The 24,628-nt window shown below is 53.4% G+C and overlaps 1 protein-coding gene across 1 annotated transcript; it reads left to right on the top strand.

Annotated features, from left to right (window-relative positions):
* Window positions 1-11,340: 11,340 nt before the first annotated feature.
* sik1 (salt-inducible kinase 1) lies at window positions 11,341-22,866 on the top strand. The gene is given in 15 exon segments (XM_030343165.1): window positions 11,341-12,300; window positions 12,686-12,871; window positions 13,113-13,229; window positions 16,302-16,365; window positions 16,465-16,626; window positions 17,113-17,237; window positions 17,359-17,479; window positions 17,622-17,768; window positions 17,771-17,841; window positions 18,188-18,331; window positions 18,427-18,540; window positions 18,896-19,124; window positions 19,220-19,447; window positions 19,581-19,770; window positions 19,900-22,866. Coding segments are annotated over 14 exon segments (2,601 nt in total). The 5' UTR covers window positions 11,341-12,300; window positions 12,686-12,718; the 3' UTR covers window positions 20,636-22,866.
* Window positions 22,867-24,628: the final 1,762 nt, after the last annotated feature.

Here is a 24,628-nt window from a genome sequence, read left to right as displayed (position 1 = left end):
ACAGGGGGGGTGTCAGCTGCGTCAGGGGATGGTGTCAGCTACGTCAGGGGGGAGTCAGCTACGTCAGGGGGGTGTCAGCTACGTCAGGGGGGGTGTCAGCTACGTCAGCAGACAGGTGCGCTCTCTGTCAGGCGGTGACCCAGGAGGCCCGCGGGCCCCCCCCCCCCCCCCATCCTCCTCACCGGCCAGCACAGGGGGGGGTGGCCCGCGGCCCCCCCCCCCCCCCCCCCCCATCCTCCTCACCGGCCAGCACAGGGGGGGGTGGCCCGCGGCCCCCCCCCCCCCCCATCCTCCTCACCGGCCAGCACAGGGGGGGTGGGGGGGTCGTGTTCAGCACCGGGTGGGCTGAGCAGCGGGGGTCACCACGGTGGGGCTACGGACGTCTGAGGGCCGTGTGTGTGCCCCCCGCTGGAGGACACAGGTCTGGACAGGGGGAGAGAGGGAGATAGGGGGAGACAGGGGGAGAGAGGGAGGCAGGGGGAGATAGGGGGAGAGAGGGAGATAGGGGGAGACAGGGGGAGAGAGGGAGGCAGGGGGAGATAGGGACCTACCCGTGTCTGGTTTGTAGAAGGTCCAAAGATAACATGGGTCTCTCATATCTGACGGCAGCGCTAGCAACCAAACAAACACATGAACCCTCTGAGTGATCGCACGCAGGAGGCTATCAGCCGGCCCCAGACTCCCTTCTGGTAGTTTCCGTGGTTGCTCTGAACCACACCAACATCAGTTGGTGTGGTTCAGAGCAACCGGAGTACGTCTCCTTCAGCTCTGGGCGGAAGTCTGGGAGGGTGGTCTGAAAACGCATTTCCTTGGGGATCAATAAGCATCTAAACTCAGCTGAACTTTGCTTAGCTTGACGTCAGTTCCGTTTCTCTGAGGATGAGACGCGGGAAACGCAGAGCAGATTTATAGTTCCATCGGCATCAGACGAACGTACAGTAACACACCAAAGAGGTGTGTGTGTGTATTTGTGGGCGCGTGCGGGCGTGCGTGTGTGTGTGTGTGTGTACTTACGCGTGGCGCGTGTGTACGTGCGTGCCTGCGTGTGTACCAGCAGTGATCTGCCCTTTAATCACCAGATGAACAGTAAGTGAGCGTGTTTTAGATATGAATGCGAGGGCTGTGACGTCCTGTCGGGGTGATTCACCCTCGCTGTCCGCTGGTGAATGTCACGCGTCTTATGCGTGGATGAATCTTTAAGAGGACTATCTATAAACAAAGAATACCTCCCGCTATAAATATATATATATATATCCATATATATATGGATCTATCTCTCCATCTCTGTGTGTATGGTTCCCCCTCTGGCCGAGGCGCAGTGCAGACTCAGGGCTAGGGGGGAGAGCCTCCGGCTTCACTCTGCTCCTGGTCGCCCCCCAAAGCCCTTAATCTGAGCTGAGCCGCTCCTTCCCTGCAGACGTCTGCTCAGAGCGCCGCCGCTGAGCAGACGGGGAGCGGCTCCGTGGAGAACGCTCTGCCTCGCTCTCGGAGCGAGAGGAGCTGAGAGCCTTTAAGAACCGGCGCTCTGAAAATGTTACAGACTCAATGAAAGTATAGCCCTTATTAAGGGGGGGGGGACTGCCCCCAGACCTGTCTCACCCTCCTACTGCCCCCTGACCTGTCTCACCCTCCTACTGCCCCCAGACCTGTCTCACCCTCCTACTGCCCCCAGACCTGTCTCACCCTCCTACTGCCCCCTGACCTGTCTCACCCTCCTACTGCCCCAGACCTGTCTCACCCTCCTACTGCCCCCAGACCTGTCTCACCCTCCTACTGCCCCCAGACCTGTCTCACCCTCCTACTGCCACTACTGACCCCAGACCTGTCTCACCCTCCTACTGCCACTACTGACCCCAGACCTGTCTCACCCTCCTACTGCCCCCAGACCTGTCTCTCCCTCCTACTGCCACTACTGACCCCAGACCTGTCTCACCCTCCTACTGCCCCTACTGCCCCCAGACCTGTCTCACCCTCCTACTGCCACTACTGACCCCAGACCTGTCTCACCCTCCTACTGCCCCCAGACCTGTCTCACCCTCCTACTGCCATTACTGACCCCAGACCTGTCTCACCCTCCTACTGCCACTACTGACCCAGACCTGTCTCACCCTCCTACTGCCCCCAGACCTGTCTCACCCTCCTACTGCCACTACTGACCCCAGACCTGTCTCACCCTCCTACTGCCCCTACTGCCCCCAGACCTGTCTCACCCTCCTACTGCCACTACTGACCCCTGACCTGCCTCACCCTCCTACTGCCCCTACTGCCCCCAGACCTGTCTCACCCTCCTACTGCCCCCAGACCTGTCTCACCCTCCTGCTGCAGCATTGTTCGTATTACCGTCATTTGATTCATGAATCATTTGTCTAAACATAATTTATATTATTGGACGTCAAATACCAACCTTCATATGCTAGCACGCAAACACACTCATGCACACCCACACAGACACACACACAGGCACACAGACACACACACTCAGTCAGTCACACACACACACACAGACACACACACACCTCTATTCTAACTCAGTCAGCCCTGGCCCTCCTCCCTCAGTCTCCCCCCGCCCTCCCCCCGCGACCCGCCTTGCTAATGTGGGGCCTGGGGGAGAGGGCCAGTTCCAAACCAGGACCCAGACCAGGACGCAGACCATGACCCAGACCAGGACCAGGACCACAGCCCAGGACCAGGACCCAGACCAGGACGCAGACCAGGACGCAGACCAGGACCCAGACCAGGACCCAGACCAGGACCCAGACCAGGACCAGGACCCAGACCAGGACCACAGCCCAGGACCCAGACCAGGACCCAGACCAGGACCCAGACCAGGACGCAAACCAGGACCCAGACCAGGACCCAGACCAGGACCCAGACCAGGACCCAGCCCAGGACCAGGACCACAGCCCAGGACCCAGCCCAGGACCACAGCCCAGGACCCAGACCAGGACCCAGACCAGGACCCAGACCAGGACCCAGACCAGGACCCAGACCAGGACCCAAACCAGGACCCAGACCAGGACCCAGACCAGGACCCAGACCAGGACCCAGACCAGGACCAGGACCCAGACCAGGACCCAGACCAGGACCACAGCCCAGGACCCAGACCAGGACCACAGCCCAGGACCCAGACCAGGACCCAGACCAGGACCCAGACCAGGACCACAGCCCAGGACCCAGACCAGGACCCAGACCAGGACTGGCAGCTCTCCTGCGTCTGCCCCCTGCTGAGTCGTCCTCAACCCCTCAGTGCAGAATGCCTCTAATCCGCTCCACCTTGGCCCTTTTGAAGCTAATCTCTAATTTGCCTCCTGATCCGGGCCGGGGGCCAGCGGAGGTGGGGGTGGTGTTTCTTTAAAGCCACCCTGCCCCCCCCCCTGCCCACGTCACCCGGACAAGCTCTCATTCCCTGCTGCATGTTGTCAGGGTCGGGGCGCGACCTTGGTCCACTGCAATTACAGTCTTTGTAGTTTGTGGGCCAGACGCACGCGCAGGTGTCTGTCTGCCTGTGTGCAGACGGGAAGGTGCGTGCGTGTGAGTGTGTGTGTGTGCGTCACCTGGATGTGTGTGTATTTGTGTGTGAGTGTGAGGAAGCTGTCGCCCAGACAGCTTTTCATTCACTGCTGGTTTTGGGAGCAGTAGATACTGAGCATTACGTCACAGGGTGAGGTGTATCATTATCTCCTACAGAACACAAAGCCTCTAGACTTCCCTAGACTCTCCCTCTCCCTCTCTCTTCTTTTCTTTGTACCCAATCAGTAATGTCTAAGCTCCTCTTCTATCACGCGTTTCTATTCTAGCCAACGTCATTCTTGGATGACGTTGTTCATGTGCGTGTCCATGTGTGTGTTCGCGCGTGTTTGAGTGTGTGTGTGTGTTTGTGCAGGTCGTTTCCCCCCAGGTTGATAGCTGGTCCCAGCCTGATCCCCCGGTGGGGGTCCCAGAGGGTAGAGGGTCCGTGGCTCCAGAGGGCTTGAAAAATCATTTTCAAATTAATCCCATCTCTTTTCTGAAATGCTTGGTTCCTTACATCAGTGTGTAATGAGGATAATGTACAGTGAGCAGTCTTCATCCTTATCGTCATCATCAGGTCATCTGTGCATCATCCTAAGAGCAGCTGCATCCTGTTGTTGTCTCGCTAAAGAGATCTCAGCCTGTAGGAGGGATCCTGAATAAAGGTTAAATAAACAAGGGATCTCATGACCCTGTTTGATTGGTCCTCTCTGCATAACCTGTCTTTGGATTGGTAACTGCAGTTTAAATAAAGTTTGGTGATTATTTCTTGACAGCTATTGCTTTGTTAAATTATTACTCCTCACTCACATGTCTGGCAGGGTTTACATCTTCGAATGCGTTCAGAGGCCAGACACTGACCGATATTTACTCTTTCAAAAGTTAATGTGTAACATTTCAGCTACCTTGTAGCTTTAAATGACCAAGACATGTCTGCTGATATCATCGCTGAATCATCTGTGAATCATCTGTGAGTGGAATGCCATATCATGGTTTGAGCTCACAATAAATCAATCATTAAAGAAATCTTTCTTCCCATGGTGAATGCTAGCTGTCAACAGTAGGCCAGTTTTGATTTTGTACCTAGAAATCCGACAAGTTTGTTTGTCTCTGATGAATCAGTGTTTCTTGCACAGGTCATTACATGTGCATGAATCTTTCTGCCCTCACTGCCTCATTCCCCAGGTCTTTGTTTCCTTCTTGAAAGACAAAGAGGAATAGAGGGTGACTCGGGAGGTGTGGGTGATGAGCAGGTCTACCATACCATTCCACAGTGAGCCATGAAAGGATGACAGCAACCCGACGCCGTGGTCAGGGCTGTGTGACGTGGGGCTGAGGGGTTGGTCATGTTCGCAAACACATTTACTTGTGCATTCTTGTGTGCTTGCATTATTTACATACTCACCGCCGTGCAGTCACCTGGCAGCTGCATGGGCAGGTTTCTGAGAAGTGAAAAAGAAAAATAGCAGAGTGCAGGGTGAGAGAGAGAGAGTAGAAGTAGATAGAACAGTAGGAATGAGGCAGAGCAGCAAGGTAAGATGTATCCTAAGCAAAGAGGTTCAGAGGTCAGAGAGGAGAAAGCGTTCAGATGCCTCCTGAAGAGGGAGGGACTTGGCAGCGATTGAGACAAGGGTGGCGTGACTTCTGCAGGCGCGTGTAGAGGCTCACCGCAGACTGCAGCGTAACGCCGGGCAGTAGAACGCTGAGATGACTAACAGCCTGTTCCTCAGAAACTGGCTGATCTTCATGATGTTGTGTTAAGAGGAGCGGACAGATGTTCAGTAAACGCGAGCTAATTGTCAATCACCACCCAAAGACATGTCTCTGTCCTGGACTGCTCTATTCTAGATCCAGACTGAGATGTTTGGAAGGATGTTCTGAGCTTGAGGAGAACTCTAGGAGAGTACACTCTTCTACAGTAGTTATGAGCAATAACAGGTTCTGCTCAGATCTACAGCATCAACTGTTTTGATGGTTTATCATAATAATGTTATATTTTATATCGATCTATCCACCTTTGCTAATTTTTAAATCATTATTACTGTTGTTTAATTGCATAGCTGACCCTGGCCGCGTCTTCTATCCAACGTCATTCTTGGATGACGTTGTTCATGTGCGTGTTTGTGCGTTTGCGCGTGTTTGTGTGTGTTTGAGTGTGTGTGAGTGCGCAACACTTGATTTTTACTTTGCAGTGATGGGCAGGTGTGTAATCCAATGAGCCATGAGCCACGTCATCCAGGACATGATTAGAACCCGCCCAGTGTTTATACTAAGTGAGGAGAGGCAGTAGATGTAGAACAAGATCCACTCAGAGGGGATTCAAGGCATGCTGGAGGCTAACAGCTGCTGGTTTCCAAGCCACATGGAGAGGAGCAATGTGTCAAAGAGGATGATGAGCGATGTTGTGATCTGGAGGTAGGCAGGGGGCTCTCCAGAGTCTTCCCATCAAGGTAAAGGATGGGGGTGATGACCTTGAGGCTCAGACTCACCAGAGATGGGGAAAGGGGTGTGGTTGTTTGTTTAGATTACGATACTATCTATGTACTTTGTGTAATGGAATATGTCATAATAATATCCATAGACAGCTCAGTATTCCATCGCTGACCCTACGCACACAGCCAGCTGAGCAGAAAGGGCCGTGGTCCTTGAGAGGGCTGGCAGCTGCCTCTTGTTCTCTATACGACTCACATTTATCAAGGAGCCAGCTCTCCCCTGGGACTGTCAGCCTGGGGAGTTAGTCAACGTTAAAATGTATTGGCCGAATCCAACTGGTTGAATGGAATCAGGACTGCGACCCAAGGTTTAACTCTGCAACCGACGCAGGTCAGCGTGGGTCTGGTGCGTGCTGGGAGTCCTATGAGACCTCCGGACAGGGTCTGGGGTCCTCATGAGACCTCAGGACAGGGTCTGGTGTGTGCTGTGAGTCCTATGAGACCTCAGGACAGGGTCTGGGGTCCTCCTGAGTCATATGTGTCCAGACCTCCAGGCCCGTGGTTGGCCTCTCAGTCCTCGGTTAACACAGAGGACGAGGCTGCCGTCATGATGCTGGTGTTGGGAGAGGAGCCCGGGGGGGGGGGGCTGGTTAGCCCGTTGTCTTTAACGTGGTTTCATGCTCCACACGTAACCTGGAAAACACGCTGTAACGTAGGAGCTGGATCACGGCGGTGATGATGTGACCATAATGGACTGACGCCGAGTGCCCCTGGATGTTCTCTCTCTGGGATCATCCTAACAGAGAGCCAGTGTCTCCGGCGTCATGGGGCCGAGCCCTGAGCCAGAGACAGAACCTCGGTTTGGCCCGCGAAGAGCATGAAGCTCAGAGAGAGGGACGGACGGGGCTGGGCGAGGAGCCCAGAGAGACGCCTGAGCCATGACCGCTGAGCCCCCATTGTCCTAAAGACCACCACCAGTACCCTTAAAGACCACCACCCGTCAGACCCTCCAGGATTTCACGATGTTGCGATTTGCAACTTCAACGCAACATCAACCAATCAAAACAACACACCGCCTCTCAAATTGAGGGCGGTGTCGCAATTTTAACCAACCACCGCAACTTTCCCGCAAATTTGACCAATCAGTGGCGTCGTCTTGAACTGACGTCGACAAACTACCTTCCACCTTACTTCCGTATTTATGCTGCGTTTTAATATCCATCCGTCTCGGAGGTCCGAGGACGTTGCCTAGCGAGACGCACAAAACGCCCCTTTTCCTCGGACGGCGAACTCGCCATCTCGGTTGAACTCAGTGGTGACCGAGCAATGTTCCGAGACAGAATTCAAGATGGCTGCGCCCATTGTGACTTGAAGTATGAACTGTTTTCATTGTGCTTGGACCACTTTGGTGGTTTAAATGGTAATTTCAATCACTCGTATTACTGCATTACCTTACTGCGTCCGTATCTCTGCCTATGTACACAAATATATTGTATTTGTGTACAGCACTTTGGTCAACTACTGTTGTTTTAAATGTGCTATATAAAAAACTTGACTTGACTTGACTATGGCCTATAGCCTACTTATTTTGGAGCGCCTGGTTCTCTGCCAATGCTACCGCGACAACAGCTTTCCGGTGGCGTCCATGTTTTCCTCCAACGACCAAGCGAAATAATAAAACGCTTGAAGTGTGGGCCTGGCGTCAGATCCGAGAGATCCGTGCATTTGCGCGTCCAACGTTTCACACATGCCGACCAAATTAACTGCGAAAGATCGCGAAAAGGTTTCAGCTTAGCTGAGGAGGGAGAGCAGTTGTCTTGTACCTGAAAGGTTGCTAGTTCAATCTCCAGCTCCTCCTAGCTGAGTGTTGATGTGTCCCTGAGCAAGACACTTAACCCTGACTGCTCCAGACGAGCTGGCTGTCGCCTTGCATGGTTGACTCTGCCGTCAGTGTGTCAATCTGTGTATTAAACGATGTAAGTCGCTTTTGATAAAAGCGTCTGCTAAATGCCCTAATTGTAAAAGCAGTATCCTGTATTCTACATGAAAGCGAGGGGAAATTATTTTGCACTGCTTGCAATATTGTGGTGGAACATAAGCGCAAATCTTCCATTGATAAGCATTTTGCCACCGCGAAACATAACTACAGGCAGGACGTCAGACAACGAGGCAGATCACTATGTCACAGGCTGCTGCATCCAAGCCAGCGCGGAAAGTATCAAGAATCAATTATTCATAGGACCATTTCTCAGTGTTTTTGTTCTTTTAATGAATGTTTTTTTCGGTAATAACTTAATCTTTAACAAATTTCTCTGGGAAAATTGCAGTAATAATAACTTAATATCTAACATCAGGAAAATCTCAACTTTTTTCGCAACTTTCACTCCTCTCGCACTGTCGCAACAAAAACATTAAAAACACAGCAACTTTCATCGCAACTTTTTGGAAAAGCTCACGCAACATCAGGCATTTTAGGCCGCAGCAATCTCAAAAGAGGGTCTGCGAAATCCTGGAGGGACTGACAAGTACCCTTAAAGACTCCTACCAGTACCCCATGGTCCTAAAGACCACCACCAGTACCCTTAAAGACTCCTACCAGTACCCCATGGTCCTAAAGACCACCACCAGTACCCTTAAAGACCCCTACCAGTACCCCATGGTGTTAAAGACCACTGGCAGTGCCCCCATGGTCCTAAAGACCACCACCAGTACCCTTAAAGACCCCTACCAGTACCCCATGGTGTTAAAGACCACTGGCAGTGCCCCATGGTCCTAAAGACCACCACCAGTACCCTTAAAGACCCCTACCAGTACCCCATGGTCCTAACAGACCACCACCAGTACCCCATGGTCCTAACAGACCACCACCAGTACCCCATGGTCCTAACAGACCACCACCAGTACCCCATGGTCCTAAAGACCACCACCAGTACCCCATGGTCCTAACAGACCACCACCAGTACCCCATGGTCCTAAAGACCACCACCAGTACCCCATGGTCCTAACAGACCACCACCAGTACCCCATGGTCCAAGACCACCACCAGTACCCCATGGTCCTAACAGACCACCACCAGTACCCCATGGTCCTAAAGACCACCACCAGTACCCTTAAAGACCCCTACCAGTACCCCATGGTGTTAAAGACCACTGGCAGTACCCCCATGGTCCTAAAGACCACCACCAGTACCCCATGGTCCTAACAGACCACCACCAGTACCCCATGGTCCTAAAGACCACCACCAGTACCCCATGGTCCTAAAGACCACCACCAGTACCCCATGGTCCTAAAGACCACCACCAGTACCCCATGGTCCTGACAGACCACCACCAGTACCCCATGGTCCTAACAGACCACCACCAGTACCCCATGGTCCTGAAGACCACCACCAGTACCCCATGGTCCTAACAGACCACCACCAGTACCCCATGGTCCTAAAGACCACCACCAGTACCCTTAAAGACCCCTACCAGTACCCCATGGTGTTAAAGACCACTGGCAGTACCCCCATGGTCCTGAAGACCACCACCAGTACCCCATGGTCCTAAAGACCACCACCAGTACCCCATGGTCCTGAAGACCACCACCAGTACCCCATGGTCCTAAAGACCACCACCAGTACCCCATGGTCCTGACAGACCACCACCAGTACCCCATGGTCCTAACAGACCACCACCAGTACCCCATGGTCCTAAAGACCACCACCAGTACCCCATGGTCCTGACAGACCACCACCAGTACCCCATGGTCCTAACAGACCACCACCAGTACCCCATGGTCCTGAAGACCACCACCAGTACCCCATGGTCCTAAAGACCACCACCAGTACCCCATGGTCCTGAAGACCACCACCAGTACCCCATGGTCCTGAAGACCACCACCAGTACCCCATGGTCCTAACAGACCACCACCAGTACCCCATGGTCCTAAAGACCACCACCAGTACCCCATGGTCCTAACAGACCACCACCAGTACCCCATGGTCCTAACAGACCACCACCAGTACCCCATGGTCCTAACAGACCACCACCAGTACCCCATGGTCCTAACAGACCACCACCAGTACCCCATGGTCCTAAAGACCACCACCAGTACCCCATGGTCCTAACAGACCACCACCAGTACCCCATGGTCCTAAAGACCACCACCAGTACCCATGGTCCTAACAGACCACCACCAGTACCCCATGGTCCTAACAGACCACCACCAGTACCCCATGGTCCTAACAGACCACCACCAGTACCCCATGGTCCTAAAGACCACCACCAGTACCCCATGGTCCTAAAGACCACCACCAGTACCCCATGGTCCTAAAGACCACCACCAGTACCCCATGGTCCTAACAGACCACCACCAGTACCCCATGGTCCTAACAGACCACCACCAGTACCCCATGGTCCTGAAGACCACCACCAGTACCCCATGGTCCTAACAGACCACTACCACCAGTAGCAGGGGGTAGAGTTCTCCCCCAGGGAGGCTCCTGCTGGTTCAGCCCACCCCAGCAGGCAGACCTGGTCCCGGGCCAGGTACAGGACTGGTTTCGGCTCCAGACCTGAGGAGCGCCTGGCTGTAGAAGAGGAGGAGCAGGAAGCCGCACGTCTGAGCGTGAAACGCTGTGTGGGGTTTTTAGATGTGCGTCAAAACACTGACCTTTTCACTTGTGCTTTGTATGAACTTTGTAATCCCTCGAACATTTACAAGAGCGAGCACTGGGTAACCCCCCCCCCACCCATACGCATGCAAACACACACACACACACACACACACACACACACACAACACCTAACACACTCACATACAAAGGAACTATCGCTTGAACGTTGAATCTCCCACAGACCTTCAGTTCCTAGCCTCCATGCGTTGTGTGTTCTACGCACACAGAACAGATCAAAACAATGTGGCTCAACTCCATCCTACATGCACCCTCTTGTTTTTTACATGCTGGCTTTCCTCTCCAGATCACCTCACATCGTGCGCTTCAACCACCAGCTGCAAAGCTTATGAGAAGATTGCGTTTGATGAAGATACCTGGATTATGTCAGACGTCATCATAACAACAAACCATGCATTCCTCACTGCCTGAACACAAACAATGGACTGGAGTTTGCCCACATGCTCTGGCTCACATCATCTAATGTGTGTATGTGTCACCTTTCAAACCTGTGTGTGTTTGTGTGTATGCGTCACCTTTCTCTCTGTGTGTCTTTTTTGAGGCCAGGTGGGAGTTTTGTGTGTGTGTGTGTGTGTGTGTGTGTGTGTGTGTGTGTGTGTGTGTGTGTGTGTGTGTGTGTGTGTGTGGGTGTGTGTGTGTGTGTGTATCGGCACAGCTTCTTGGGCTGGTCGTCCACTCTCTCCTCCCCACCATGGTTCTACTCCCAATGGGGCTGTCCAAGAATAGCCAGGAGGAACGTCCTAAAGCCTTCCTGGGTGAGAGATACTGGGCAGTATGAGGGGAGTTCTCCGTACAACATAAAGCTATCCCAACGTTGAGCTGGTAGAGGGACTGTCTAACCCACCCACACGTTATTGGCTTTTAAAAGCATGGAACATGGATGTTAAATACTTACATAAAAGATGCATGAAGGAGTAGTAATCGTAAGGCTTCAACATTGAATCGTGTCTCACAGACTGAATCTCACAGGGGGCTGATTCAGCCTCATGGCCTTGAGATTAAAGATAGTTTGGCTCGCTGTCGTCGAGGGACGCTTCAGGGTTCATCAACAGCTACTTTCTGTTGCTTTAGTTTCGGATCATCCGGAAGACCGCACTGTTCTCTTCAACAGCCCGGGAGGAAACATCACGTGGTGACACATTTCTACCACTGACGTCATTGTCCTCATCTCCAAGCAACCCCCCACCGGCACTGACGTCACCGCGAGCCGAGCCGAGCTGTTGCCCGGCAACCCGTGCCTCGCGCTCGAGCCCGGCCCTGCCGCTCCGCTCGACGCTCTGACGCGCGCGGTGACGTCAATAGTGCAGGAGGAGGAGTTCCCCTCGCGCTGTCTGTGGACTCCAGTGCATTCCAGCGGAGAGCCGAGCAGCACGAGGGACCCAAGCCGAGTCACGAGCATCTTACGGCTCGCTCCCCGCAGACCACCACTTCACAGACCACCACTTCACAGACCACCGCTCCAAAGACCCCCAACCGCTCCAAATACCACCACTCTACAGACCACCGCTCCGAAGACCTCTCTCCCCGTGGGGTCAAGGAAAACCAAGTGCTGCTGCGTCCGTTTGTTAAACATTATTTTCCTTCAGTGCACCTTCTCTGTTTGTGGAATGACTGCGTTGGCCCGTGAGACCTGTGTGGACTGTGAGACCCGTGAGAGGAGCTGCCTGCCGGACGCTTGCTAAGGTAGGGACGTTTCCTGGATCATGTTAAACCTTTATCGGTGTCAGGACCCGTCTGGATTCTTGAGGATAGCAGCAGAGCATTCCTTAACCTGAGGTTGGCATCAGAGCCATATGGGAAATAGACGGCATCACGGCAAACTAAACTAAACACATTTATGATGTCTTCAAATGTATGCTCTTTTAAGCATTACAACTCATTATAGATAAGGTTAATTATAGTTAATTCATGTGCTATTTATCATGCAATGTAATTGTATTTATGTATTTTTTTCAGTTTGATTTCATGCAAATGTAGATTTAATTAAAATTAGTCATTGCCTATAACATTTAAATCTATACAAGAGTACTCTGCAGCAGGGAGTCATGAATGCATCAACACTCTGCAGGTTCTAAGGTGGTGCTGACCTCCACCCGACACCATGGTGGTGCAGACGGAGAACAGTCCCGCGGCTCCACCCGGCGCCGCCCACGGAAGACCCCTCCAGGTGGGCTTCTACGAGATCCTCCGCACCCTGGGCAAGGGGAACTTCGCTGTGGTCAAACTGGCCCGCCACAAAGTGACCAAGACCCAGGTGAGCAGAATGGGGGTCAGGGGGGGTCTGTGTTCACCGTGGGGGTCAGGGGGAGTCTGTGTTCACCATGGGGGTCAGGGGGGGGGGTCTGTGTTCACCGTGGGGTCAGGGGGGGGGTCTGTGTTCACCATGGGGTCAGGGGGGGGGTCTGTGTTCAGCCACCACGTCATAAGGACACGCATGTTTCATTTTGACGGGTCATCTAGGATGTCACATTATGTAAAAGTGGTAACTGTTGCAGGTAGCCATCAAGATCATAGACAAGACACGGCTGGACCCCCAAAACCTGGAGAAGATCTACAGGGAGGTGCAGATCATGAAGCTGCTGCACCACCCGCACATCATCAAACTCTACCAGGTGAGGAGTGTGTGTGTGTGTGTGTGTGTGTGTGTGTGTGTGTGTGTGTGTGTGTGTGTGTGTGTGTGTGTGTGTGTGTGTGTGTGTGTGTGTGTGTGTGTGTGTGTGTGTAAGTGGCACCATAGAGTGACAGTACTCAGTCAGAACCGAGATCTAACCTCGACCCGTTGGTCAAGGGGCTGATTGTAGGGTTGCACAGGGGAGAAATCTTCAGCATCAAAATGGTGCAGAGCAGTTTTTGTCGTGATGCGACGTCGTGTTTTGTTGGGAATGTTGGTGACTGGTTGCGTTTTGCAAAGATGCAGTGAATTCTAAGCATACATTGAAAAAAAGCATAAACACACACACACACACACACACACACACACACACACACACACACACACACACACATTCATGTCTCGATTGTGGTGTGTGAACAAAGGTCATTGCTGTGAGTATGAATACGAATAAAGAATGTCTGGGCGTGAGAGAGAAATATAATGAGTTAAACATTAGTCATAGCCACATATAGACAACAGGTGAAGCTCTGAGGGCATCACGCTATGTCTCTGGGGGACATTACAGGCGGGGTCAGGTCATTATTTTAAAAACATTCTTTTCATATTAGTTGAATTCTCTTCACATCCCGACAGCATCAAATTCATTTGATTGCTAAAACATGCAGTATCCCGGTTGTTAAGGCTAGCAGACCTGCTGCTGAAGCTAGCAGGCCTGCTGCTAACGCTAGCAGACCTGCTGCTAACGCTAGCAGACCTGCTGCTAACGCTAGCAGACCTGCTGCTGAAGCTAGCAGACCTGCTGCTAATGCTAGCAGACCTGCTGCTAACACTAGCAGACCTGCTGCTAACACTAGCAGACCTGCTGCTGAAGCTAGCAGACCTGCTGCTGAAGCTAGCAGACCTGCTGCTAACACTAGCAGACCTGCTGCTAACACTAGCAGACCTGCTGCTGAAGCTAGCAGACCTGCTGCTGAAGCTAGCCAGCTAGTCAAGTGTTCTGGGGAGAGGCTTGAGGGGCGTCCTGAGGGGGGCCTGGGATGTGTGTAGTGGGTTCATAGCCTAGCGTCGGCTGGCTGGGGTCTGTTGCCCAGCGGAGCTTCATGGATGTCCTGTGAGCATGTGAGCGGTTCCCAGGGATGCATGTGTGTCCACAGGTCTCCGTGTCGAGCCCAATCAGCCTCACTGCAGGGGTAGCGGCCGCCGGGTTGCCGGGGTCACGTGATGCCACCAGCACCGGGGCTTTAGCGGTGAAGCCTGCTAGTCTGCAGCACACAAAGGACCTGCTTATTAGAGCGCACCTCACTCCCCTGAATAACTGAGGCATGGGGGGTAACTGAGGCATGGGGGGGTAATGAGGCATGGGGGGGTAACTGAGGCATGGGGGGGTAACTGAGGCAGGGGGGGGTAACTGAGGCATGGGGGGGAACTGAGGCATGGGGGGGTAACTGAGGCATGGGGGGGTAATGAGGCATGGGGGGGTAACTGAGGCATGGGGGGGTAACTGAGGCATGGGGGGTAACTGAGGCATGGGGGTTAACTGAGGCATGGGGGGGTAACTGAGGCATGGGGGGGTAATGAGGCAGGGGGGGTAATGAGGCATGGGGGGGTAATGAGGCATGGGGGGGTAACTGAGGCATGGGGGGGGTAACTGAGGCAAGGGGGGGGTAACTGAGGCAAGGGGGGGGGTAACTGAGGCATGGGGGGGTAACTGAGGCATGGGGGGGTAATGAGGCAACGGGGGTAACTGAGGCATGGGGGGTAACTGAGGCATGGGGGGGTAACTGAGGCATGGGGGGTAACTGAGGCATGGGGGGGTAACTGAGGCATGGGGGGTAACTGAGGCATGGGGGGTAACTGAGGCATGGGGGGTAACTGAGGCATGGGGGGGTAACTGAGGCATGGGGGGGTTACTGAGGCATGGGGGGTAACTGAGGCATGGGGGGGTAATGAGGCATGGGGGGTAACTGAGGCATGGGGGGGTAATGAGGCATGGGGGGTAACTGAGGCATGGGGGGGTAACTGAGGCAACGGGGGTAATGAGGCAACGGGGGGTAACTGAGGCAACGGGGGTAATGAGGCAACGGGGGGTAACTGAGGCATGGGGGGGTAATGAGGCAACGGGGGGTAACTGAGGCATGGGGGGGTAACTGAGGCATGGGGGGGGTAACTGAGGCATGGGGGGGTAACTGAGGCATGGGGGGTAACTGAGGCAACGGGGGGTAACTGAGGCATGGGGGGCAACTGAGGCATGGGGGGGTAACTGAGGCATGGGGGGGTAACTGAGGCATGGGGGGTTAACTGAGGCATGGGGGGGTAACTGAGGCATGGGGGGGTAACTGAGGCATGGGGGGGTAATGAGGCATGGGGGGTTAACTGAGGCATGGGGCAGCAGACACGCACACAACGCAGGGTGCTGCTCTCACTCCGAGAGCAGGTCCTTCTGGTGACCTGCTGGTGACCTCCACCTCTCCTTGCCCTGAGGGGGGGTCAGGGGTCACTCCCCTCCAGGGTGTCGCTCCGTGCCTCCCGCTCTGGGGTAAGCGTCCCTGTGGTTCCCTGACCTCCGGGGTTCATCCGCTGGGAGGCTGTTTGAAGGAGACCAGCGTGACTCACGTGGGGCTTCGGCTTGTTGTCTTCTACTGAGTTCTCCACCCGGAGGGGTTTTCTGGAGAAGAGGAGGGTGTCTCTGATTTCAAGGAAATGGGAATCGCGTCTTTTCCGTTGAATTCGTCCCCCTCCAATGCGCAAGTCAGGAGGAGTCTTGGAAGTGTTGTTCTGGCCAAGAGAAAGGGAGGGAGGGGGCTAGGACACTGGATGGATGACACATGACACGGTCTGTTGCTAACTCAGAGGAGGTCATAGTGTGTGTATGTGTGTGTGTGTGTATGTGTGGACGTTCATGTGCGTGCATCCTGCGGAACTAGCAGAGGAAGAGATAGACTCAGGAAAGAGGAGGAGAGGTCAGAAGACGTCCACAACAACCAGAGCTGCAGCTGCTGAAGTACTTCAATGTGGAACATTGCCACCAACCAAAGGCCGTGGCTAAACTGTCTGTCTCTCTTTCTCTCAGGTCATGGAGACCAAAGACATGTTGTACATCGTAACAGAATATGCCAAAAACGGAGAGATGTTCGGTGAGTACAGAGTACATTGCTGCATCATCCAGTACACTGGTTCTGTCAGATGGTTGTACTGGTTGGGACTGGTTTTTAAGCTCCCATGTTCCCTTGCAGACCATCTGACCTCCAGCGGCCGCATGAGTGAAGACGAGGCACGCAGGAAGTTCTGGCAGATCCTGACGGCGGTGGACTATTGCCACCGGCGCCACATCGTCCACCGCGACCTCAAGACGGAGAACCTGCTGCTGGACGCCAACATGAACATCAAGCTAGCTGGTGAGTCGGCCCACAGACCGGAGGGGGACGGCACCCTCCCTACGGATGTGACCTGGTCAGGCTCCTTCATGGATCACTGCCAATAGACGACTTTAGTTCTTTAGCTAAGCGAGTGCCATAATGATTCACTTTGTGTGAGGCTAATATTCTCATGACTGAATTAGACGTCAAACAGCAACCTCTGTTATGTGTTCAACATCTAATAAAAACATATAGAAGAAACGCAAAAAAATTCACAGGCATCCATACATAAACACAGGAAATGTGATGGCGTGAATTCAGCCAGACAACGAGCCCTTTGTGCACTAAGTGACAGTATTATTAGCTTGATTATATCTGTTCCATTCCAGTCCTTTGGCCCAGTGGAACCTAGACTTATCTTACAAACCACTTTTCCGCCATAAGCCGACGGGAATCGCAGAATAAGATGGAAACACCCTGAGCTCTAAGTGGTTGCTAATTAGCCCTCCTTCTCCCTCTGGGTAGACTTTGGATTCGGGAACTTCTACAACGCGGGCGAGCCGCTGGCCACGTGGTGCGGCAGTCCGCCCTACGCCGCGCCTGAGGTGTTCGAGGGAAAGGAGTATGAAGGCCCTCAGCTGGACATCTGGGTGAGCCTCCAGAACTCACAGAGTAGCTCCCCACCACAGAGCGACCAGCACAGTCCCCGGGACTCTGCCCCCGCTCTGACCCCGCTCTGACCCCGCTGCTCCTCTCCCTTGTCCTGCAGAGCCTCGGGTGGTCCTCTACGTCCTGGTGTGCGGCTCCCTTCCCTTCGACGGCCACAGCCTCCCTGTGCTCCGGCAGAGGGTCACAGAGGGACGCTTCAGGATCCCTTTCTTCATGTCGGAAGGTAGGAAGTCCCCACACAGGCGAGGGGGAAAGGACTACCCAGCTATTGCTGTAGTTAGAAATGAGGGGTATTAGAATGCCAGGCTTCCCTGTGTTGAGCTGAACATAAACAGAGGATCTCATCTCGTCCCTTCTCCTTCCAGACTGCGAGAGCCTCATCCGTAAGATGCTGGTGGTGGACCCGGCCAGGAGAATCAGCGTGGCCCAGATCAAGCAGCACCGCTGGATGATGGCGGACCCGGCCGCCCCCCTGCAGACCCTGGGCCATTCCTTGACGGAGTACAGCTCCAACCTGGGGACTACAGCGAGCCGGTGCTGGGCATCATGAACGGCCTGGGCATCGACCGCCAGAGGACCATCGAGGTAAACCCGACCCCCTGGATCTGGGACCTGAAACGGTGCTCAACATTTTCAGGAGGGTGGCGGGGCATGAGTCAGGGTGTAGAGGGTGGGAGTGTGAGGATTAAACTGAACGGTGTGTGAGCTTCCTGACGCCAGGCTGACCCCCACATAGGGCTGGCTGCATGCCGGGGGGCTTACAGCTAACTCTGATGGTAGAAATAGCATCATCTTTGTCATTATACAATCAGTGCCCTAAAGTAGCCCTTCTAGCAATGTCGTTTTTGAGGGCCTCATGCTGTGGGTATAGGATAGGATAGAGCGGAAAGCAAACCAACAGCCACTAACAAGCACCTGTGTGCTCCTTCAGTCCCTACAGAGCAGCAGCTACAATCACTTCTCCGCCATCTACTACCTGCTGCTGGAGCGGGTCCGGGAGCACCGGGCCCAGCAGCTCAGCCGCCAGACCTGGACCCAGAGACCCAGGAGCACCTCCGATACAAGCGCCCCAGAGGTGGGGGCCATGCCTGACCTTTAGCCCAGACTTTCAAAAGTTCAAGACCTGTAAATTCAATATCTCAACCTTCGATGTTCCTTCTCTTTCCTCAGCTGATTATGGACCCCAGTGAAGGCTTCAGAAACACACCATTTTCCATTCCGACCACCACGTGTGGCCATCCTGTTTACCCCGAAATGGAGTGCGACCAAGGGGGATTGTTCCAGGTAAAACCTTAGATGTTATAGTTTTAAACTAGCACTATCCACGTTCCTTAGAATACAAAGCTAGCGCTCAGCATTCACACCCATATGCCTCCAGTCCGTCTGCGGCTAACTGTTAGCATACCCCCCATCCGTCTCCAGTCCGTCTGCGGCTAACCGTTAGCATTTCCCCCATCTGTCTCCAGTCCATCTGCGGCAAACCGTTAGAATTCCCCCCATCTGACCCATGTCCGTCCGCGGCTAACTGTTAGCATTCCCCCCATCTGTCTCCAGTCCACCTGTGGCTAACCATTAGCATTCCCCCCATCTGTCCTCAGTCTGTCCGAGGCTAACCGTTAGCGCTCCCCCCTGTCTCCAGCGAGTGGTGTTTCCAGTGGAGGCCAGCCTGAACCGGCTGCTGTGGAACCGCTCCATCTCCCCCACCAGCCTGCTGGAGACCAGCATCAGCGAGGAGGTGAGGCCGCATGACCTGGAGGAGGAGGAGGAGGCTGGCCGGTCCCCCGGACCCATGGGCCTCCCCACCACCGCCTCCCGGAGACACACGCTGGCCGAGGTGTCCGCTGGCTTCCATCGATGCAGCCCACCTTGTGAGTATTCCCTCACAGGAGCGGGTGCTTTTGTACCGATGTCCTGTCACGATGCTCTGGCTCTACTTGAACTCCTTTATTTTCTGCCCTTGCAGGCATCGTGGTCAGTCCTTCAGACGGTGCCTCTTCTGACGGCTGTTTGAGGTCCTCGTCCAGCCAGCATCCCTCTATGCAGGCCTTCAGCGGGACTGAGCGTGGAGGCCTGCTCCCTCCAGGATCCTCTCTGGCCCTCTCCGCCCACCTCCTGCCCCAGACCCAGGGCCGCCTCCCTGCCGCCAGCTTCCAGGAAGGCCGGAGAGCCTCCGACACATCCCTCCCACAAGGTGAGAAGAACCGACCAGCTTGAGTCATCACAATAACAAATACTGACCTGAGAACTCTCCTCTCGGTGCTGTTTGGTGTGACTGGCCACCAAAGGGTATTTTGTAGCTCACTACTTCCTGTGCCTCCTTGCAGGACTCAAAGCGTTCCGCCAGCAACTGAGGAAGAACACTCGCACAAAAGCGCTCTTGGGATTAAACAAGATCAAAGGTCTGACGAGGCAGGCTGCCCAGCCTCCTTTCTGTAACCGTGGCAGCCGTGGGTCACTGGGTCCGACCCTCTCAGAGCATCGCAGCATGCTCGAGGAAGTGCTGCATCAGCAGAGGTGAGCTTGAGACATGGGAGCACATGCATGCTGGCTAATGCATGCACTCACAAATGCAGAGAAATAGACAAAAACATTGACTTAGTGCAGCACTTCATCCATTAAATCCACTTTGTCTTGGTTGAACAGGATGCTGCAGATTCAACACCAGCCAAAAACCCAGGCCCTTCAAGGACCATCCTCCCAGAATCCCCGGCTGTTCCTGACACAGCAGACCTCGCCGTCCCCCCCCCAGCCACTTTGTTTGCCTCTTCAGCTGCCTCACACCCCCAGAGCGACCCACAGCCCACGCCTGCCTCCATGCTCTCTGCCTCCATGCTCTCTGCCTCCATGCTCTCTGCCTCCATGCTCTCTGCCTCCGTGCTCCCTGGCTCAGTGCTCCCTGCCTCAGTGCTCCCTGGCTCAGTGCTCCCTGCCTCAGTGCTCCCTGCCTCAGTGCTCCCTGCCTCAGTGCTCCCTGCCTCAGTGTGCCATGCCTCAGGGCTCCCAGCCTCCCCAGACGGCTCCGGTTGTGCCAGTGTGCAGCCCCTGGCAGCAGCCCCTCAATCCACCTTCACAGTCCAGCTCCTGCTCCTCATCGTGCCCCTGCTACCCGTCCAGTGTCTCCCCGGTGGCCTCTGCTGCCGACCTCCTGGAGGCCCACCTGCACATCAGCCAGCCGCCCCACATCAGCCACCCCTCCAGCCACCCCTCCAGCCTCCAACTACAGCACCTGCCCCAGGACTTGGGGATCGGAGGTCCCCTTGTGCTCCCGTCTGGTCCAACGGCCTGGGACCTGGGCTGCCTCAGCGGGGACAACGAAGACGTGCAGGAGCCCGGTCTGGTTGGACAGCCGCAGCTGAGCAGCTGTGTGATGGTGAAGTGAAAACATGAGCAATCCCTCAGACCAATCATGGGCTCGCTAACTATCCTACTGGTGGAAAGGTGTCTGGAGAAAAGGCAGAGTGGAGGCAGGCAGTGGACTAAAGTTCAAACAACATGAAGCAAGCAACACGTTTACATTTTGTTTTGAAGATAGGATGCACAAATGCGTCTTCTTCACAGATCTACGGATATTGGTCTCTCGTGTGGATATGGATGTCTCAACTTTGGGTATAATATAGACTGAAGCCTAAGCAATAACCAAACTCTGGAAGGCTTTGAATTTTTACAAGATGACCAGAGAAGCAATAACAAAGTTGGGCTGGAAGGACTCCTCAAAAGACCCTGAGCCAAACTTCCAAAGGGCGCACAGACAGAGCCCTCCATCGCACAGAACCCCCCGAGACGGATCAAACCAGGGTTCAGGTGTTACAGTTCCTTATAAGGTATGCTCCTGAGACCATGTTTCATCAATGTTCGTTGAGGATACCATTCTCCTCTGTTTCTCTTCTAGGTAACACTTTGACTTTGATTTTGAGAGCACTGCGTTGTTTTCCACTGTGCTTGAGGGAAGATCTTCCCCGTCTTTATTCTGTCAGGATTTCCGACCTCGTTGCGTCCATCCCTGGCAGTGGGGTTATGAGCGTGATGCGTCACACCACTTTCCCGGACCTTTTGCTCAAGGTCCTGACTTGGTATTGAAACTGTGATAATGTTGGCTTCTTTCTGAGTTCTGCCCGAGCTTGCGCTCACCTCAATTTAAATTGACGACAAGGTGTGGATGAAAGATGGGCGTAGGACATATTATATAGGCTGATGTATATCTGAATGACGTCAGCACAACAGGTTCGTTCAGTCAGCTTGCTGGCGTCTGATCATACTGACTTAAAATTGAATTACTACCTCCATAGATCACCATGTTCGAAACGGGATTTGATTTGTTAACCTGTCCTCTAAACTCCTGAGTCCCAGAGTTAATGCTGTCTTATCTGTCTGGCTTAATTTTTATCAATAACGGAACAAAGATCACAGTATTTCATTTTGAAATATGAAGGAAAGTGAGGCGATGGATATTCATAGGATGGCCAATATGCATTCTCTGCACTATTGTTACTTGTCTTTTTATACGGCTGGTACCAATTATATGAGCTTATAGCACAATACTGTAGAATTGGACAAAGACGTGGTGTTAAACGTTCTTTCTCCAACTGACAGGCTTTCAGGATTTCCTCTTCTCTATTATGTAGTGCTGCAAGGCATAATTTGGTTCGAAACCAAAGTCTGAGAATCTCAACAAAGGTGTACTCTAACACGTGCACACTACTGATTTTCCTCTGCTATGTCCCCAAACATAGCATGCTGGTAACTACTAGCACTCCAGCGTTATCCCTTTGGCTTTTTCTATGTGAAAGCTTCCTCTGCCTCCAGTCGCTGAAGCTACTCTGTGCTGTAAAATCCCTAAGCTGTTGTTAGAATTATCGTGGTATCCATTTTGTACTTTTCAACAAAAAAATAAGTACCAGAAATAATAGGCTAAATATGTGTGTATACAGCAATACAATTTATTTGCTGGAAACTGATTATCTTGAACTGTCTGTAGCCTCTGTGGTTCAAGGTCACTAGAACTTGTTTAGCGCAACAAAAACTGTTTTAGATGTTCTATGCTGTCTGTTCAGAGCGTGAATTAGCTAACTAAGCTACGTCAGCTATGCTAACCACACATTGTTCGGTTGGTTAGCCACATATCTGTGTGTATCTGGTGATGAAGAACACAGTTTAATCTTCAGAAACAAGCAGTGTTGATATATTACTGTAGACGGCACTCACCAACAAATCGTGTGCCTTGCTCGTGAACAAAGCCCGCGACACGAGGAACCCCAAAGCGAGGAGACGCATGACTCCGGGCCATCCGCTCCTCCTGATGTTCTCCTACCTGACAGAAAGAAACACACGTCGCACTTTATACCTTTTGTTACGTCAAGGTTTGGTTTTCTCCCAACTTCACATTGAAACACTAAAGACTGAAACCTGGAAGAGAACCCTTTCAGCAAACTTTAAATAGGAACTGTAACGTTAGTTCAATCCTCACAATTTGTAAGATTGTATATTGTGTGTGTGTGTGTGTGTGTGAGAGAGAGTAGGAATGTAGGAGTTCCCAAGAACGTTTTTTATTTTATTTATGTGATAATAGAATTGCATATTTATTTGAATAAAGATCATTTATTAGAAACTTTGGATTTGTACTTGAACTCTTTACCTGCGTCTCAGTGGTGAACCACACACACACACACACACACACACACACACACACACCAACCACACACACACACACACACACACACCACACACAGACACAGACACAGACACAGACACACACACACACACACAGCCCTCCTCTTGTGTGGTCAGAGGTAACAATGGAGCCTTCCCCTGAGTTCTCTACCAGTCACCACAAACACGTCAGCACGTCGCCAGCTGCAGACTGAGGGGGTCATGGTGTGTTGTGTGTGTGTGTGTGTGTGTGTGTGTGTGTGTGTGTGTGTGGTGTGTGTGTGTGTGTGTGTGTGTGTGTGTGTGGTGTGTGTGTGTGTGTGTGTTTGTGTGTGTCAGTAGCCAGGGCCGCGATGGTGCTGGGTTCAGAGGCCGGCAGCTCTGTGTGTCATTGGGTCTCAGAGGGGGGGCAGGTCTCTGTGTCGGGGGTCTGAGAGGGGGGGCAGGTCTCAGAGGGGGGGCAGGTCTCTGTCGGTGGGTCTGAGAGGGGGGGCAGGTCTCTGTGTCGGGGGGTCTCAGAGGGGGGGCAGCTCTGTGTCGGTGGGTCTCAGAGGGGGGGCAGGTCTCTGTCGGTGGGTCTGAGAGGGGGGGCAGGTCTCTGTCGGTGGTCTCAGAGGGGGGCAGGTCTCAGAGGGGGGCAGGTCTCTGTGTCGGGGGGTCTCAGAGGGGGGCAGGTCTCTGTGTCGGGGGGTCTCAGAGGGGGGCAGGTCTCAGAGGGGGGCAGGTCTCTGTGTCGGGGGTCTCAGAGGGGGCAGGTCTCAGAGGGGGGGCAGGTCTCAGAGGGGGGGCAGGTCTCTGTGTCGGGGGGTCTCAGAGGGGGGCAGGTCTCAGAGGGGGGGCAGGTCTCAGAGGGGGCAGGTCTCTGTGTTGTGGGTCTCAGAGGGGGGGGCGGCAGAGGGGGGGCAGTTCGCAGATAGGGGTGTGGAGAGGGGGGCAGGTCTCAGAGGGGGGCAGGTCTCTGTGTCGGGGTCTCAGAGGGGGCAGGTTTATTTTCTTTCCTTCATCCAACTTCATGTCTGAGGATTAGCTTTTCCTTTTGTGTGTGTGTGTCTGTGTGTGTGTGTGTCTGTCTGTCTGTGTGGTCCGTGTGTGTGTGTCCGTGTGTGTGTGTGTGTGTGTGTGTGTGTGTGTGTGACGACATAAGCCGCGGTTGATGCTTGTAAAGGACAATGCAGGACGAATTCAAGCCTATTTTTCAGTTCACCAATTTGCAGCATTCAAAGGGCAGATAAGTGGGCCTGGCACAGGGGTGACGTGGGGGTAGGGGGAAGTGGAGGGACAGAGGATTTGATTGGCTGAGGAAGCAGGCAATTTTTTGCCCTAGCTTACCAATCAGAGGGCTGGATTGGATTTACTGGAGGTCAGAACTACAGAACAAGCACCTTGTTGTAGAGGTATATATGCTGTATATATATACTGTATGTATAATTATATATATATATACATTTTATGTTAGTCTTTTATTATATGAGACGTATAAAACCTGGTCCTTGGAGCTGAGCCAGGGCAGTTTAATTTGTTTACTTTGTATCCTGCCTCTGAACTCTTATATCGTCAGAATAACCGACCAATCACAGGCGCCGCAGCACTGCTCGGGAGACATCAGGGGGGGCGTGTCCTTAGACTCTGGCCTGGAAGGGCCAGACGGACCCACCTCACGGAACGGCCCTGAGGCTGTCAGCATCTACAGACACACACCACACACACAACACACCACACACACACA

The sequence above is a fragment of the Gadus morhua genome, chromosome 20, assembly GCF_902167405.1.
Source record: "Gadus morhua chromosome 20, gadMor3.0, whole genome shotgun sequence".
NCBI classification, from domain to species: Eukaryota; Metazoa; Chordata; class Actinopteri; order Gadiformes; family Gadidae; genus Gadus; species Gadus morhua.
Note: the sequence above shows the minus strand (reverse complement) of the source record. Positions and strands in the feature narration are given on the sequence as shown.